The sequence below is a fragment of the Chiloscyllium punctatum genome, chromosome 18, assembly GCF_047496795.1.
Source record: "Chiloscyllium punctatum isolate Juve2018m chromosome 18, sChiPun1.3, whole genome shotgun sequence".
NCBI classification, from domain to species: domain Eukaryota; kingdom Metazoa; phylum Chordata; class Chondrichthyes; order Orectolobiformes; family Hemiscylliidae; genus Chiloscyllium; species Chiloscyllium punctatum.
In genome coordinates, this window is record NC_092756.1 from 98,631,723 (window position 1) to 98,651,017 (window position 19,295).

The following is a 19,295-nucleotide window of genomic DNA, read 5'->3' on the forward strand; positions in this document are numbered from 1 at the left end:
CCCAGAAACCTGAATACAACATCCAGGCCAACACTCCCGGAGCAACACTGAGAGAGTGCTGCACTGTCGGAGGATCAGTACTGAGGGAGTGCTGCACTGTCGGAGGGTCAGTGCTGAGGGAGCGCCGCACTGTTGGAGGGTCAGTGCTGAGGGAGTGCCACACTGCCGGAGGGTCAGTGCCGAGGGAGTGCCTCACTGTTGGAGGGTCAGTGCTGAGGGAGTGCCGCACTGTCGGAGGGTCAGTGCCGAGGGAGTGCCTCACTGTCAGAGGGTCAGTGCCGAGGGAGTGCCTCACTGTCAGAGGGTCAGTGCCGAGGGAATGCCGCACTGTCAGAGGGTCAGTGCTGAGGGAGTGCCGCACTGTCAGAGGGTCAGTGCCGAGGGAGTGCTGCACTGTCAGAGGGTCAGTGCTGAGGGTGTGCCGCACTGTCTTTCAGATGAGACTGAAAGTTAAGACCCTCTTTCTCTCTCAGGTGGATATCAAAGACCCTGTGTGATACCATTTCAAAGGAAAGCAGGGGGACCCTCTCTCACTTGCTTGGGTACTATTTATCTCTCGATTAGAGTCATAGAGTCATCCAGCACAGAAACAGAACTTCGGTCCAACCAATTGACATCAACGAAAGCTAATGATCTGCTCATCATTTTGATACTGTTTGTGGAATGTTGACATTAGCTGCTGTATTGCTGCAGTCACATTTAGACAACAACAGGTTACCTTTCCTAAAGAACACTGATGAACCATTTGGGGTTTTCTGACAATCCAACAGTTTAACGGTTACTTTTAATGATTGTAGCCCATTCTCTCTAAGTTTTTGAAATCTCAGTGGTGAGAATTGAATTCATGTTCAGAATCCCGACCATATCCCCATGTTAATGCTGCTCCCCAGTCACAACCAGGGCTTGCAGGGTCATTACTACGGGAAGTCACAAAGAAATGAAAGGGGAGACACTGAAGGAGGAGACAGAAATGAGAATAAGAGGAAAAGAAGCGGAAATGAGGGACAAAAGGAGAAAACCATGAAGGAGGGGAGATGGTGATAGGATAATGTGCAATAACAAAAGGACAGATGGATTAAAATGGTGAAGAGAGAAATAAAATATTATTAGCAAATATTAAAACCCATCTGGTTCATACATGTTCTTTCAGGAGTGATCCTAACTCAGGCTAGTGACACAATGTGATTGACTCTCAGCCGAAACGACCCTGGCAAATCATTCTGTCATCATGGTGTGGGTTGGTCTAAGTGCCCAACTTCCCGACCCATCAACAAAACAAATAGAAATCAGAAACCATGAAAGAGAAAGGTTGGAGCATTTGATAGTTGGGGATTTTGTAGCTAGTGTAAGACGAGCTTACATGCTGACCTGCCAAACAATTTAGCTTTGTCTGAAATGATCAGATGCTGCCTTATTCACCCATCTCAGCATTAGCACCCGACAATTCCCACTTCTGCCCCTGTCCCCTAGATAACCAGATGTGGACATCTGCTGTGAATAAGTTCGGGAAACATTTACATCGAAATAAACAATTAAAGTGCAAACTTCTTATAAAAGTGTTTATTTGAATGTCTCAGGTTTTTTTAACAGTCTGCAAACAAAAAAAGAAAATAATTGTAACAATTGAGTTAAATCGATGGGTTTTGATTTCTTCCAGTGAAGTGAATTGTACAAGATAACCAGGTCCCATTCTCTTTCCCACAACTCAATCAGGTTTTGATTCTGGAAATCATTATTTGGGAAAAAGAAGGATTGTGATTTTGGCATGCCGAGATTCTCCACTTCGCTGACAGTATTTTTATTAATGTTTAAAAGCTCTTCCATTGTACGATCATCTCAGCTTAAAATTAATCTGTCAATTCTCTTAAATATTTCTAGTGGATCCCACAATGAATCCTTTTTTTTTGTTAAACCATATTTAAAATATTCCATTGTGGATGTATCGGATGTTTGAATTTAATTTTCTTTTTTTTAAATTCCTTGTTCAAACCATAGAAAATGTCTTTTTTTAGTTTTGAAAATAAAATATATGAAAGCTTTTTTTTGGTAGATTTTATTTCATTTTTTTTAAATTTTTTTGATTTTTTTTTAAATTTGGCATGAAATGAATTAAACACCACAGTTTCACACTCGCACAATAGAGTTTCCTGATTTTAGAGAGGGTAAACATACCATCTCGCCCAGCTTTCCCCCGTCTCTCTCTCTCTCTCTCGCTCCCCTCTTTCAGTCCATCCTCGCACCTTCAAACAATTGCCACGGGCATCCTAAAGTTGGACCAAAATTAGGAAACTTTTGGAAATAAAAGCTGATTACTTCTCGTTTCTCCCAAACCCTCTCCATTCCTGCTCCACACAAAATTCCATTCCATTTTTATCATTTTGTTTTTCTTAAATAATAATTGAAATCGTTAAAAAAATTTCTTGTTTTGAAATTCTTGATTTGAGTTTTTTTTTGGTCGGAAGAGGAGCGTCATTATCATCACATGCAAATTTCTCAAATCCATAGCTTGCCACACACCAATAAAATGTCTTTAGTTTTTCTAAAGAATACATATATTTTCTTTGTTAATGTTCCAATTTCCTTTGATAAATGATCATTTCATTCAATGGCCGAGCAAAATTAAAAAAACTGACATTTGATGTTGTTCCAGTCCTGTGTTTTGTTTTCAAATCCTCCAGATTTTGTTGTTGTCGTAAAGAATGGATGTGTCCTTTTTGTTCTTTTAAAATATGTTTAAACTGTTCAGCAAGCTCACGACCTTTTAACGAAAAGCATCGCCTCCCATTCTCGTCAGGGAAACAATAGTTACGAAAAACAAAAAAGTCGACGATAAATGGCATTTTAAATTCATTTGAGAAAATGAACAAAAAAATCCCTCTTCCTATTTGTCCCTCTCACACTCTCTCTCTCTCGTCAATCCATCCTCTTGCAGAATTTCAGGCTTTCTGCTTCATCACATCTCCCCCTCTCTTTATCCTCCTCGTTTTAGATTTTAAAATCTTTTTTTGACAAAGTAACTTTTGCATTTTTTTTTGCAATGGAATTGGGTTTTCATGCAATAACTTTTAATATTTTTTTTTGTAAATTATTAATTTTTTTGTTGTTGTTCCTCTGTTTTGTTCTCTCTTTCTCTCTCTCTCTCTCTGTCCCTCTTTCTATAGCGTCCTGGGTTTTATACAGGAGTTGTTCTGCGGTTGGCTGTATTCGTATGTAAAGAATCCTTCAGCTCTTTCTGAATGCAGTTGTGAACCTGTAGGAAGTTGTGGTCACGCTCAGAGTTGTAGGAGCTAGTGGTCTTCAGGGGGTCTCTGGTGAGAGTGTACATGGAGATCTCAGTGGAGGGCAGCGTGTTGAAACCTTTGAGACCGACCGGCGAGGCATCCCTGGAGTGCGAGGGTTCCGTGGACCGGGAACTCGACCGACTGCGCCGCCGGTAACGGTACCGGTAACTGGGGATGCGGGTGATTGCCGAGGATTGCAGGTAATCTGCGGATCTGGCCCCGGCCCGGATCTGTTTGTGTCTGTCAATGAACAAATGGACTGCTAACACTCCCACCATCTCAGCGATGATAAAGGAAAAAGCTCCAAAGTAAAACGACCATCCATAGGAGTAACTGTTCTTTTTGGAGTCGCTTTTGGCTGGGTCTCCAGCGTTGGCAGATATGTACACTATGATGCCAATGATATTACTCAAACCTGGGGGGGCAACAGGAACATAAATACGATACAGATCATTGATATTCAAAACGCTGAGAGGGAGGGAGAGGTTCAAATTCAAGGTTAAGCACGAAGAAGACATTGGTGAGGCCAGTTTTGGTTCTGGTCTCCCTGCTATAGGAAAGGTGAAACGTTCAGAATTGTTTTTGTTCAATTCATTCACAGAATGAGTGGGTCACTAGCCATCCCTAATTGCCCAGAGGGTAGTCAAGAGTCAACCCCATTGCTGTGGGTCTGGAGTCACATGTATTCCAGATTGGGTAAGGATGGACATTAGTTAACCAGGTGGGCCTTAAATGTACAGTCATTATTAGGCTCTTAATTGTAGATTTTTATTGAAAACAAATTCCACCACATGCCATGATAGAGTTTGAACATTATCTGGGTCCCTGGATTAATAGTCTACCTATAATACCACTGGGCACTTGCCTCCTTTAATAGGGATGTTGTCAGGGTTGGAGGGTTTGAACTATAGGAAGAGGCTGAATAGCCTGGGACAGTTTTCACTGGGTGACCTTAAAGAGGTTTATAAAATCATGAGGGGAACGGATAGGGTAAATAGCCAAAGTCTTTTTCCTGGGGTGGAGGAGTCCAAAGCTAGAGGGCAAAGGTTTACAGTGAGAAGGGAAAGATTTAAAAGGGGCCTAAGGAACAACTTTCTCATGCAGAGGGTAGTGCACGCATGAAGTGAGCTGCCAGAGGAAGTGGTGGAGTTTGGTACAATTACATTTCAAAGACATCTGGATGAGTATATGAATAGGATTTGTCAGGAGGCATCCGGAATAAGGTGGGTGAACTTGCAGCATGGGATGGTACCTGGGATTTCAATGTTGTGGCCATTTTGGAGACATCGATAGAGCAGGGACCGGAATGGTTGTTGCAGGTTCTGGGATTTAGATGTTTCAGTAAGAGCAAAGAAGATGGTAAAAGAGGGGGAGGTGTAGCAATATTAGTCAAGGACAGTATTACGTTTGCAGAAAAGACGTTTGAGGACTCGTCTATTGAGGTAGTATGGGCTGAGGTTAGAAACAGGAAAGGAGAGGTCACCCTGTTGGGAGTTTTCTATAGGTTTCCAAATAGTTCCAGAAATGTAGAGGATAGGATAGCAAAGATGATTCTGAATAGGAGCGGTGGCAACAAAGGAGTTGTTATGGGGGACTTTAACTTTCCAAGTCCTTTAGACGGTTCAGTTTTTGTCCAATGGGTGCAGGAGGGTTTCCTTACACAGTATGTAGACAGGCCAACAAGGGGTGAGGCCACTTTCAATTTGGTACTGGGTAATGAACCTGGGCAGATATTAGATTTGGACATAGTGAGCACTTTGGTGATAGTGACCACAATTCGGTTATGTTTACTTTAGTGATGGAATGGGATAGGTATACACAACAGGGCAAGAGTTATAGCTGGGGAAAGGCAAATACCATGTGATTAGGCAAGATTTAGGTGCATAGGATGGGGAAGGAAACTGCAGGGGATGGGCACAATTGAAATATGGAGCTTATTCAAGGAACAGCTATTGTGTGTCTTTGATAAGTATATACCTGTCAGGAGGGGGGTTGTTGTCAAGCGTGGGAGCCGTGGTTTACTAAGGAAGTTGAATCTCTTGTCAAGAGGAAGGAAGAGGCTTATATTAGGATGAGATGTGAAGGTTCAGTTAGGGTGCTTGAGAGTTAGAGGTTAGCCAGGAAAGACCTAAAGAGAGAGCAAAGAAGAGCCAGGAGGAGACATGAGAACTCATTGGTGGATAGGATCAAGGAAAACCCTAAGCTTTCTATAAGTATGTCAGGAATAAAAGAATGACTAGAGTAAGATTAGGGGCAATCAAGGACAGTAATGGGAAGTTGTGCGTGGAGTCAGAGGAGATAGGGGAAGACAATGTTGTTGAGGAGAATACTGAGATACAGGCTACTAGACCAAATGGGATTGAGGTTCACAACGAGGAGGTGTTAGCAATTCTGGAAAATGTAAAAATAGGTAAGTCCCCTGGGCCAGATGGAATTTATCCGAGGATTCACTGGGAAGCCAGAGAGGAGATTGCCGAGACTTTGCCTTTGATCTTTATGTTGTCATTGTCTCCAGGAAGAGTGCCAGAAGACTGGAGTATAGCAAATGTTGTTTCCTTATTCAAGAAGGGGAGTAGAGACAACCCTGGTAAGTATAGACCAGTGAGCTTTACTTCGGTTATAGGTAAAGTGTTGGAAAAGGTTATAAGAGATAGGATTTATAATCATCTAGAAAGGAATATGTTGATTAGGGATAGTCAACACGGTTTTGTGAAGGGTAGGTCGTGCCTCACAAACCTTATTGAGTTGTTTGAGAAGGTGACCAAACAGGTAGATGAGGGTAAAACAGTTGATGTGGTGTATATGGATTTCAGTAAGGCGTTTGATAATGTTCCCCATGGTAAGCTATTGCACAAAATACAGAGGCATGGGACTGAGGGTGATTTCGCAGGTTGGATCAGAAATTGGCTAGCTGAAAGAAGACAGAGGGTGATGGCTGATGGGAAACGGTCATCCTGGAGTTCAGTTACTAGTGGGATAATGCTAGTTTTGGGTCCACTGCTGTTTGTCATTTTTATAAATGACCTGGATGAGAACATTGAAGGATGGGTTAGTACATTTTCAGATAACACTAAGGTCAGTAGAGTTGGGGATAGTACTGAAGGATGTTGTAGATTACAGAGGGACATTGATAAGCTGCAGAGCTGGGCTGAGAGGTGGCGAATGGAGTTTAATGCAGAAAAGTGTGAGGTGATTCACTTTGGAGGGAGTAACAGGAATGCAGAATACTTGGCTAATCGTAAGATTCTTGGTAATGTAGATGAGCAAAGAGATCTCGGTGTCCAGTTATATAGATCCCTGAATGTTGCCACCCAGGTTGATAGGATTGTTAAGAAGGCATACAGTGTGTTAGCTTTAATTAGTAGAGAGATTGAGTTTCAGAATCATGAGGTCATGCTGCAGCTGTACGGTCACATTAGTGACACCAGGCGTGGTTATAGGGTCATTAGTGACACCAGGCGTGGTTATAGGGTCAGTAGTGACACCAGGCGTGGTTATAGGGTCAGTAGTGACGAGTATTGTGTATAGTTCTGGGCACCGCATTACAGGAAGGATGTGGAAGCATTGGGAAGGGTTCAGAGGAGATTTACTAAGATGTTGCCTGGTATGGAGGGAAGGTCTTACGAGGAAAGCCTTGAGGGACTTGAGGCTGTTTTCGTTGGAGAGAAGAAGGTTGAGAGGTGACTTAATAGAGACATACAAGATAATCAGAGGGTTAGATAGGGTGGACAGGGAGAGCCTTTTTCCTCAGATGGTGATGGCTAGCACAAGGGGACATAGGTTTAAATTAAGGGGTGATAGATATAGGATAGATGTCAGAGGTAGTTCCTTTACTCAGGGGCATGGAACACACTGCCTGCAACAGTAGTAGACTCGCCAACTTTAAGGGCATTTAAATGGACATTGGATAAACATATGGGTGATAATGGAATAGTGTAGGTTACATGGGCATCAGATTGGTTCCACAGGTCGGTGCAACATCAAGGGCCGAAGGGCCTGTATTGCGCTGTACTGTTCTATGTTCTCTGTTCTCAGGATTTAGAGAGATATGGGTCAAATGCTGGCAAATGGGACTAGATTAGTTCAAGATATCTGGTTGGCTTGGACGACTTGGACTGAAGCCTGTTTCTGTGCTATTCAGCTTTGTGACTAACAGGGAGAAGTGAGACTAATTGCGTACCTCTTCTCCAAGAGCTAGCACGGACACAGAAGGCTGAATGGCCTTCTGCTCTGCCATATCTATCTTTAATTCTCAGAGTTCTATTTGCCCTCGTCAAAGCTAAGCCAGGCAAGAGGAGGTGGATGTTTCCATGGCTCAGTGGGTCTCTCTGTATGATACCTGAGGACTGTGGATCCAGGTCACCACCTGGACCCTCCTGCACAGTGCAGGACTTGGGCACTACTGCACTGTCTGCCATTTGTCTGAAAGCCGGTCAGCCCCCTCACAACATTCCTGAAAATCTCAAGGATGCTGCTCGGACACAAGGAGATGCTTGAGTGTTCCCCAATGTCCCAGTGAGGACCTCACTCACATCCCACGTCATGAATCAGCTTATCTGATCATTCTCACACTGCTGATTGTGGGATCTTGCTGTGCACAGATCACCCACTGGGCTTCCTACGACAAAATGGTGATAGTAGGTCAAGCAGCATTTCACTGGCTGTAAGTCACAATGGTGAGAGGTGCTACAGAAATGCAGGTCCTTGTTTCTGCCTGTCCATACAATGTTCAGGCCTTTCCTCAAATGAAAACAAATCCCAGAGACATTCCTGTGCAATGACTGCAGTCAGTGAACTGTGTGTTTCAGAACGGAAAGGGTCAATGTCCTGTAAATACTGACACACTCCCCCCCCCAGGGACCCCCCTGTAAACACTGACACACTCCCCCCCCCAGGGACCCCCCCTGTAAACACTGACACACTCCCCCTGGGGGACCCCCCCCTGTAAACACTGACACACTCCCCCCCCCCCCGGGGACCACCCTGTAAACACTGACACACTCCCCCTGGGGGACCCCCCCCTGTAAACACTGACCCACTCCCCCCCCGGGGACCACCCTGTAAGTACTGACACACTCCCCCCCCAGGGACCCCCCCTGTAAACACTGACACACTCCCCCCCCAGGGACCCCCCCTGTAAACACTGACACACTCCCCCTGGGGGACCCCCCCCCTGTAAACACTGACACACTCCCCCTGGGGGACCCCCCCCTGTAAACACTGACCCACTCCCCCCGGGGACCACCCTGTAAATACTGACACACTCCCCCCCCAGGGACCCCCCCCATAAACACTGACCCACTCCCCCCCCCCCCCGGACCACCCTGTAAATACTGACACACTCCCCCCCCCAGGGACCCCCCCCCTGTAAACACTGACACACTCCACCCCCCACCCCCTCCCCACCCACAGGCCCCTCTGTAAACACTGACCCACTCCCCCTGGGGACTCCCTCCTGTAAACACTGACCCACTCCCCCCCCCACCCCCAAGGACCCCCCTGTAAATACCGACACACTCCCTGAGACTCACTAATTTCTGGCCCACTCCTCAGAGACCTTGTATAAATACTGACACGTGCAGTGGGAACAGTTTGAAATCCCTGTATCATTCAGTGACTGTGTTGCACACTGAAGCCACTGAAGCCACCATATGAAGATGAATAATTAAATCACACTCTTGTTAGGATAAATAGTGTCAGATTGAGGATATCAATCAGCTATCACCTCTCCCCATACGCCTGCGTTATATTGATATGTGAGTAACACTAGCTGCAATTAGTGGAGGTGGACTGAAACTTGCTGTTTAACACCTATTCTCACTGCAGGAGCTGAGCTTATTTACTGAGGGATCAAATTACTTCACGTGAGCCATGTAAGGAGCAGAGAGTGAAAGTGTTGCTTACTGATGCATCTGCAAATCCTCGAGTGCAGAGAGCAGAGACTGTTCCTCCTCGTTTCCTGGCCACTGAGCTTTCGTTGCTAACATGGACAGTGAGCACCTGAACTCCTCACTACCCTGCAAGGACTTGCAGTTGACAAACGGGCTGCTACACCCCCCCTGTGCCCCCCATCTCCCCCATCTTCCTGCCAACATTTCATTGACCGCAAAGTGCTTTTGGATGCCATAGAGTCATACAGCACAGAAACAGAACTTTTGGCCCAACCAGTCCACACTGACCATAATCCCAAACTAAACTAGTCCCCACCTGCCTGCTCCTGGCCCGTATCCCTCCAAATCCTTTCCTATTCATGTACTTATCCAGATGTCTTTTGAATGTTGTAATTGTACCCACATCTACCACTTCCTTACGATGTTCATTCCACTTGCGAACCATCCTCTGTGTAAAAAGATTTGGCCCTCGTGTCTTTTTCAAATTTCTCTCCTCTCACCTTAAAAATGTGCCAACTATTCTTAAAATCCCCCATCCTAGGGAAGAGACAACTCCCATTAACCCTATGTATACCTCTCATTATTTTATAAACTTTTATAAGGTCACCTCTCAACCTCCCATTTCCAGTGTAAAAAGTTCCAGCCTATCCAGCCTTTCCTTATAGCTCAAACTTTCCATACATGGCAGCGTCCTGCTAAATCTCGTCTGAACCCTCTCCACTGTGATAATATCCTTCCGCACAGCATGAGGTGATGGACCTATTCTCTCTGTCAGACTATCCAGCCACTCCCATTCCACTTGCTCTACCTCTGTAGCCCCGACATGTTTATTTCCCTCAGACGCCCATCCTGTATTCTTTCGAAATCATTGATCATCTCTACTTCATCCCCTTTCTTCAACAAAAAATTCCAGCTCACTATTCCAGATAAATAAAGTTACTCCATACCTTCCTTTGGCTTCTCCTGACCAAAACCCTAAGTCTCTAAGCTCGAGTCCTCTGCTATCAACTGCTACAGACAGCTTTTCTGTATCTATTTTATTTACACTTGTTATAATCTTTTACACCACCCACTCCTTGCTGTGAGGAGAACTATGCTAGCATCCCCACTCTAAACTTGGTGTTGAACTCCCTCATCCCTGGGATAATTCTGGTCAGTCTCCTTCTGATCCCTCACACCTTTCCTAAAACCCAGTGTCTAGAAGCTGGATCATAGCCGAGACTGACCGTCCACAACACTACAGTACAGTTTCCCCACTTTAATGCCAAACATGGGGTGCAGGACAGCAATTCGGTCAAAGTAAAATATGGCAGATACAGTCATAGAGATGTACAGCACAGAAACAGACCCTTCGGTCCAACCTGTCCATGCCAACCAGATATCCCAACCCATTCTAGTCCCACCTGCCAGCACCCGGCCCATATCCCTCCAAACCCTTCCTATTCATATACCCATCCAGATGTCTTTCAAATGTTGTAATTGTACCAGCCTCCACCACTTCCTCTGGCAGCTCATTCCATACACGTACCACCCTCTGTGTGAAAACGTTGCCCCTTAGGTCTCTTTTATATCTTTCCCCTCTCACCCTAAACCTATGCCCTCTAGTTCTGGACTCCCCTACGCCAGGGAAAAGACTTTGTCTATTTATCCTATCCATACCCCTCATGATTTTGTAAACCTCTATAAGGTCACCCCTCAACCTCCAACACTCCAGGGAAAACATTTTCAGCCTATTCAGCTTCTCCCTGTAGCTCAAACCTCCAATCCTGGCAACGTCCACGTAAATCTTTTCTGAACCCTTTCAAGTTTCACTACATCCTTCCAATAGGAAGGAGACTAGAGTTGCATGAAATGTTCCAAAAGTGGCCTAACCAATGTCCTGTACAGCCACAACATGACTTCCCAACTCCTGTACTCAATACTCTGAACAATAAAGGAAAGCATACCAAACGCCTTCACTATCCTATCTATCTGTGACTCCACTTTCAAGGAGCTATGAACCTGCACTCCAAGGTCTCTGTGTTCAGCAACACTCCCCAGGACCTTACCATTAAGTGTATAAGTCCTGCTAAGATTTGCTTTCCCAAAATGCAATACCTCACATTTATCTGAATTAAACTCCATCACCACTTCTCAGCCCATTGGCCCATCTGGTCCAGATCCTGTTGTAATCTGAGGTAACTTCTTCACTGTCCACTACACCTCCAATCTTGAGGTCATCTGGAAACTTACTAACTATCCCTCTTATGCTCGCATCAAAATCATTTATGACAAAATGTTGCGGACCCAGCACCGATCCTTGTGGCACTTCACTGGTCACAGGCCTCCAGTCTGAAAAACAACCCTCCACCACCACCCTCTACCTTCTACCTTCGAGCCAGTTCTATACCCAAATGGCTAGTTTCCCCTGTGTTCCAAGAGGTCTAGCCTTGCTCACCAGTCTCCCACGGGGAACCTTGTCAAATGCCTTACTGAAGTCCATACAGATCACATCTACCGCTCTGCCCTCATCAATCCTCTTAGTTACTTCTTCAAAAAACTCAATCAAGTTTGTGAGACATGATTTCCCATGCACAAACCCATGTTGACTATCCCTAATCAGTCCTTGCCTTTCCAAATACATGTAAATCCTGTCCCTCAGGATTCCCTCCAACAACTTGCCCACCACTGAGGTCAGGCTCACTGGTCTATAATTCCCTGGCTTGTCCTTACCGCCCTTCTTAAACAGTGGCACCATGTTAGCCAACCTCCAGTCTTCTGGCACCTCACCTGTGACTATCGATGATACAAATATCTCAGCAAGAGGCCCAGCAATCACTTCTCTGGCCTCCCACAGAGTTCTCGGGTACACCTGATCAGGTCCTGGGGATTTATCCACCTTTATGTGTTTCAAGACATCTAGCACCTCCTCCTCTGTAATATGGACATTTTTCAAGATGTCACCATCTATTTCCCCACATTCTATATCTTCCATGTCCTTCTCCATAACATCAGCAAAATACTCATTTGGTATCTCCCCCATCTCCTGGGGAATCCAAGATGGAGAACAGGAAAAATTGTGGCTGTAACAGCTGCTCCTTTTTTGAGGTATTTTAGGTGTTGGAGGTGATTTCCTCGAATCCCAGGAGCAGCAATTACTGTTTTATATGCCATGGCATTGTTTTAAAACTTTTGGGGAAAAAAGATCAAAACAACGGCACTTTTAAAAGCAGGAAGACAGACAAAAGGCAGCTACCACTTGGTCAGTGAGGGAGAGAGAGAAAGAGACCCACATTGCTAACTGACACAGCAGTGAATCTGCACAGTTACTGCCTTTGCTGTTTGAGTTCATGCATCTCTGGACCTTGGAGTGCATCTAGGGAAAATTAACAAACAGCAAAATTCACAGCTGACCCTGGAGGAACCTGTGTGGGAGAGCTCACAGCACAGGAACAGATAAGTGCATACTTTTTATGTGTAACCTTGCTGTAAGTCTACAGTAGTGAATACAGTGAATTCTTTTTTGGTTATATGTTTTATTGAGATCTGTCTCTTGATTAAATTTTAAAAACATAACAATGTTAGCCTGGGGCACTGTTCTAGAGCAAAAAGGCGGTGCTATTTTCTGGGTCTGTAGATTGTGAAGGAGCAAAGATGGCCTTTAGTGGAGTGATATGCTCTTCCTGTCGGATGTGGGAGTTTAGGGAGAGTTTCCGTGTTACTGATGATCATGTCTGCAGGAAGTGTTTTTGGTTGCAAATCCTATCATATCACATGGATCAGTTGGAGCAACAGTTAGAGGCAATGAGGAATTTATAAGAGCTGGGGTGTGGTGAATGGCATTTATAGGAAGGGAGAAAAGCTACAGATACAGTCAGGTAAATGGGTTAACTCCAGGAAAGGTAGGAGGGGTAGGCAGCTAGTGCAGGAGTTTCCTGTGGCTATCTCCATCTCAAACAAGTGTCCTGTTTTGGAAAATGTAGGGGGTGATGGATTTTCAGGGGAATGTAGCACGAACAGCCAAGTTTCTGGTATTGAGACTGGCTGTAATGCAACAACGATACATCAGGTTCTAAGCAATCAATCATGTTAGGGGACTCTCTAGTTAGAGGCACAGACAGACATTTCTGTGGCCTGCAGCAAAAAATCAGATTGGTGTGTTGTTTCCCTGGTGCCAGGATCAAGGATGTCTCAGAGAGGACGCAGAATGTTCTCACGGGGAGAGGGGCCAGCAGGAGGTCACTGTATTGGTACCAATGACATAGAAAGGGAAAAGGGATGAGATTCTTAATGGAAAATATAGAAAGTTAGGCAGGAATTTAAAAAGCAGGTCCTCGAGGGTAGTAATATCTGGTTTACTCCCAGTGTTATGAACTAGTGAGGAATGGGAGGATAGAGCAGATGAATGCATGGCTGAGGAGCTGGTGTATGGGAGAAGGATTCACATTTTTGGACCATTGGAATCTCTTCTGGTGCAGAAGTTACCTGTACAAGAAGGATGATTGCACCTGAATTGGAAGGGGACTGATATACTGGCAGGGAGATTTGCTAGAGCTGCTCGGGAGGATTTAAACTAGTAAAGTGGCGGGGTGTGGGGGGGGGAGGGGTATTTGGTGGGACGCAGGGAGATAGTGAGGAAAGATTCAATCTGGGAATGGTACAGTTGAGAACAGAAGCGAGTCAAACAGTCAGGTCAGGCAAAAACAAAGCAGAGAACAAGATAGGACTGATAAATTAAACTGCATTTATTTCAATGAAAGAGGCCTAACAGGGAAGGCAGATGAACTCAGGGCATGGTTAGGAACATGGGTCTGGGATATCATAGCAATTACAGAAACATGGCTCAGGAATGGGCAGGACTGGCAGCTTAACGTTCCAGGATACAAATGCTACAGGAAGGATAGAAAGGGAGGCAAGAGAGGAGGGGGAGTGGCATTTTTGATAAGGAATAGCATTACAGCTGTGCGGAGGGAGGATATTCCTGGAAATACATCCAGGGAAGTTATTTGGGTGGAACTGAGAAATAAGAAAGGGATGATCACCTTATTGGGATTGTATTATATAGACCCCCCCAGTAGTCAGAGGGAAATTGAGAAACAAACTTGTAAGGAGATCTCAGTTATCTGTAAGAATAATAGGGTAGTTATGGTAGGGGATTTTAACTTTCCAAACATCGACTGGGACTGCCATAGTGTTAAGGGTTTAGATGGAGAGGAATTTCTTAAGTGTGTACAAGACAATTTTCTGATTCATTATGTGGATGTACCTACGAGAGAAGGTGCAAAACTTGACCTAGTCTTGGGGAATAAGGCAGGACAGGTGACTAAAGTGTTGGTGGGGGGAGTGCTTTGGGGCCAGTGACTATAATTCTATTAGATTTAAAATAGTGATGAAAAAGGATAGACCCAATCTAAAAGCTGAAGTTCTAAATTGGAGAAAGGCCAATTTTGATGGTATAGGGAAGAACTTTCGAAAGCTGATTGGAGGCAGATGTTCGCAGGTAAAGGGACGGCTGGAAAATGGGAAGCCTTCAAAAATGAGATAATGAGAATCCAGAGAAAGTATATTCCTGTCAGGGTGAAAGGGAAGGCTGGTAGGTATAGGGAATTCTGGATGACTAAAGAAATTGAGGGTTTGGTTAAGAAAAAGAAGGAAGCATATGTCAGGTATAGACAGGATAGATCAAGTGAATCCCTAGAAGAGTTTAAAGGCAGTAGAAGTATATGTAGGAGGGAAATCAGGAGGGCAAAAAAGGGACATGAGATAGCTTTGGCAAATAGGGGTAAGGAGAATCCAAATGGTTTTTACAAATACATTAAGGACTAAAAGGGTAACTAGGGAGAGAATAGGGCTCCTCAAAGATCAGCAAGGCGGCCTTTGTGGGGATGCTAGAAATCTGAAATGAAAATAGAGGAATTGCTGGAGACACTCAGAAAATGTGGCAGCATCTGTGAGGAAAGAAACCGAGTTAATGTCTTGAGTCCAGTCTGAATCTTCTTCAGGACTCATTCCTTCAGATGTGTTTAAGATGATAGCCATTGGCTGATTCACCCTCAGAGGCTGTACTTACCCCACTGCAATGTCTGTATAATTACAGAATATATAATTAGATAGCAAGGGCCAATAACACAGCCCTTTGAAAGAAGTGACATCATGAACCATTCCCATGCCAGCCGTGCCTTTAGCTACTTCACTGGGGCAGCATAGGCAAGTAGGGCTGAAGGGCCTGTTTCCAATCTGTAGACCTCTATGACTCTATGACCAAAGTAGCATTAAGTTTGTGCCAGGTATGATATGATCCAGTTGGAATCAAGAGATTTAACTATCCAAATCATAGAGTGCCACGCATTCATATAGCACCTTTAACTTAGTAAATCGTCCCAAGGTGTTTCACAGAAGCGAATATGAGACAAAACCAGAGACTGAGCCCCAGAAGGCGACGTTTGGACAGGTGACCCAAAGCAAGGCTCAGTGAAGGGTAGTGAGGCTGGAGGGGTTTCAAGAGGGGAGTCCGGAGCTTGGGCTTTTTGGACATCAGGCAGCAGAAGGTGCTGGAGAACTTCAAATCAGGGAGGTGCAAGAGGCCAGAACTGGAAGAGTGCAAAGATCTGTTGGGTTGTGGGACTGGAGGAGATGTCAGGGCTATGAATACTCAAGGCTTGAGAAGACGAGAGGACAAAGATGGGAATTTTAAACTGAGGCACTAATGCTTACCCTGTAGTCAGTGGCAGTCAGTGATGGGGTGATGGGTGAACTGGACTTGGAGCAAGTTAAGATGGGGTAAGAGACTTTTACAGGATCTCAAGATCAACCAGCCAGGAGTATGATTAAATAATTGAGTCTAGACTTAACTGAGGGTCTCAACCAAAGATGAGGTATGAAGAGGGGTCAGATGATCTTAGTAATGGTACAAATTTGAGGTCAATAGCTCAACTCAGTGTTAAAAATGTCATCAATGTAGGGAATAGTCTTACTCAGCCCCAGATAGCTCCCAGGGAGAGGTTGGGAGTCAGTCATTTAAAAAGACTGAGGTTATACTGAAGATAATGGATCCACAGTTTTCCCAATATTTAAATAGATGAAAATTCTATCCATCAGTATTAAATATCATCAGCTGAACACACTGGTAATTTACAGTTAGCAGAGAGATTGAGCTGGGTGTGGTGGAGGGGATGGTGGTGAGGTAGAGTTGACTGTGGTCAGTGTATACGTGGAAACTCACACAGTCTGTGGATAATAACATCAATAGGAACAGGAGGAAATTGAGTGATGCCAGGAGCAGCAGGAGAAGCCATCACAGGTGATTCTCCACCTACCACTCAACAGATAAACCTGGAATCAGGTGGGAGCAATCCTATCCAACATGACAACAGTGGAGGGATCTTGGAGGACAATGGTGTGGCTAACCATCTCTGTCAAGAGCTGGCAATAGGTCAAGAACAGGTTAACGTTGTCACAATAACCTTTGTGGGCTCTGGTAAGACTGTTATAGGACTGGGGAGGAATCTGATCAAACCAATTAACCCATCTCAGCAAATTAACTGCAAGATTCATATATACTAACTGAAATTGATCAAGCCCATTGAAAACACATTCAAATTTGGTCAGAAATGGAAACACAAAGCACTCGCATAGATTCATCCAGAGCAGGATAGGCTCTTCGGCCCATCGAGTCTGCACTGACATAACTACCATGAAAAATCCAATCATCCTAATTTCCCGCACTTCCCCTTGAATAGATCTGACATGAAGAATGAAGAGGTTAATATAGTTCAATCTGTTCTTCTCTATTTTTCCACTGCCTGTTTGTCTATTAGAACATGATAAGGCATGTTTTCCAGAAGATAATGTCGAGACCAGGAATGAAGATCAGTTCGGACCAAGAATGTTTCTGTAGACAATTGGGTTTGTTCTTTTTAGAATGTAGTATAAATGAATCTTGCTTGCTGCTCCTGACTTTAGAAAGAAAGAGACCTTGGGAGAAAGGCATAGGGACATTGAGAGTGCCTTCAGAGTCTTTGAGTAACGTTCCACCTCTGGATTTGTAGCAAAGAGCTTTTCGTTTGAGCTATTTCTGCCTCTGGTGGTGGCAACTGTCCCACAACAGATTGACAAGCTCCATTCAGAGGTCTGATTCAAGAATGTCACCGCAGACAGCAAAACTGGGGGGGGGGGGAGGGGAACGAGTATTGTGTAGTTATATCACCCATAGATCTGACCAATCACTGCAGCTTCAGGGATCACAAACATTTAGACTGAGGTGGAATGACTGACAGAAAGGGGGAAACAGATTTTTAAAAATTCATTCACAGGATGAGGGCATCACTGGATAGGCCAGCATTTATTGCCCACAGGGCAGTTAAGAGTTAACCCCATTGCTGTGGGTCTGGAGTCACATGTAGGTCAGACCAGGCATGAGTGACAGTTTCCTTCCCGAAAGGACATTAGTGACCCAGTTGGGATTTTCCCAATTGGCAATGGTCATCATTATGCTCTCATCATTCCAGATATTTTATTGAATCCAAATTTCACCATTTGCCAGGGCAGGGTTCAAACTCATGCCCCCAGATCATTACCTGGATTTCTGGGTTAACAGTTCAGTGATAATATCATCTCCCGCAAAGAGAAAGGATGTTAAGGAGACAATATGTGCATGTTATCTCTGACAGCCAAGGCTTGAAGCTGCTCCTTTGAGTTGAAGAGCATCACAACAAGGGTTTAGGAACCCAACAGGATATCTATCATGTGACTTGGCGAAAGTGAGAACTGCAGATGCTGGAGATCAGAGTCTAAATTAGAGCAGTGCTGGAAAAGCACAGCAGGTCAGGCAACATCCGATGACCAGGAGAATCATCGTTTCAGGCAGGAGCCCTTCATCAGCCTCATATCATATGACTTGACCAATGGCTGCGAAGAAACTCCAATGCTGTCATACTCCTGCAAATCTCAAAGAGTCCATACTTGGAAAATCACCATCACTGCTCTCCCATGAGACAGACCAGATGGAGAGAGGGAGAGAGAAAGGAAGAGGTGGTTGCTGGTGGGTTTAACTTGCAGGTGACCGTGTGTCTGTTAAAGAACCTGGTTGCAGAGGCAGGACTATCATGATGACCTCAGCCATTACATGAAATGGCCCCCTTTGCTACTGGTACCATTACATATCTCAGACCAGCCATCCAGCCAACTGATCTAACCAAGCCCTATTTGGTTGCTGGAGTACAGCCGAAGGCCAAATGCCCAATTCCAAATCCTATAAATGACCTGCTTCAAAAAATACCCAAACTCACTCAAATACACTTCCAAACTTCTCAATGTTTCACAACGAAACCCATCCAAAATACCCAAAATAACTTGTGGCAGTGAATCTACAATAAGCACAAGCAGTGATGAATAAATCGCCCCCCCCCAACTCTCTCTTCAGACCTGACATTCCACCTCAATAAACCAACCACATCTACAGCAGCAAAGCCCATGCCCCTGATACAGTGGTAAATACAACAGAGAACACACAAATGCAAAAGGTAAAGTTACCATAATCCTACTGGAGCATACAGCAGCTCTGTCATTAGAGAGAGAATGTATGTGAGACAGAGAGTGTGTGTGTGTGAGAGAGTGTGTGACAGAGAGAGTGTGTGTGAGAAAGAGTGTGTGGGAGACAGTGTAAGAGAGTGTGTGTGTGTGTGTGTGAGAGAGAGAGAGACACCTGGTGGTGAATTGAACCTTTGGGTCACCATGTGGCAAGGGGAAAAGGAGAGTCCTTCATGGTAACCTCAGCCAGAGCAGGAATTGAACCTGTGCTGTTGATATTACTCTACAAACCAGCCACCCAACTGAGCTAACAAACTCCCATTCATCAATAATCTATCCACAAGAAGCCAACAAACCACACCCTTACTAGGCCAAGCTCACCCACAATACACTGAGTATGATGGAAAAACTCTGCAGCATAATGAGCCCAATACTCAAACAGTACAAAACCACCAATCCAGCACTAGCTGCTGTTAGGAAGCTGATAAACATATCACACACAAATCGAAACCAGAGAAAATGAATTCGCTCCATTGGCACCCTTCCTTTTCTAGCTGAGACAGATGTTGACAGATCTTTCCTGATTCTAGGCATTAGCAGAATGGTTGAGAAATTC

At 44.6% G+C, this 19,295-nt stretch overlaps 1 protein-coding gene across 1 annotated transcript in view; it reads right to left on the reverse strand.

Annotated features, from left to right (window-relative positions):
- Positions 1 to 1,564: 1,564 nt before the first annotated feature.
- cacng2a (calcium channel, voltage-dependent, gamma subunit 2a) overlaps positions 1,565 to 19,295 on the reverse strand; it is a 130,001-nt gene continuing 112,270 nt past the window's right edge. The window contains exon 4 of the mRNA XM_072588906.1: positions 1,565 to 3,696. Coding sequence (XP_072445007.1) covers positions 3,173 to 3,696 — 524 coding nt within the window. The 3' untranslated portion in view covers positions 1,565 to 3,172. The remainder of the gene's footprint in view (positions 3,697 to 19,295) is intronic.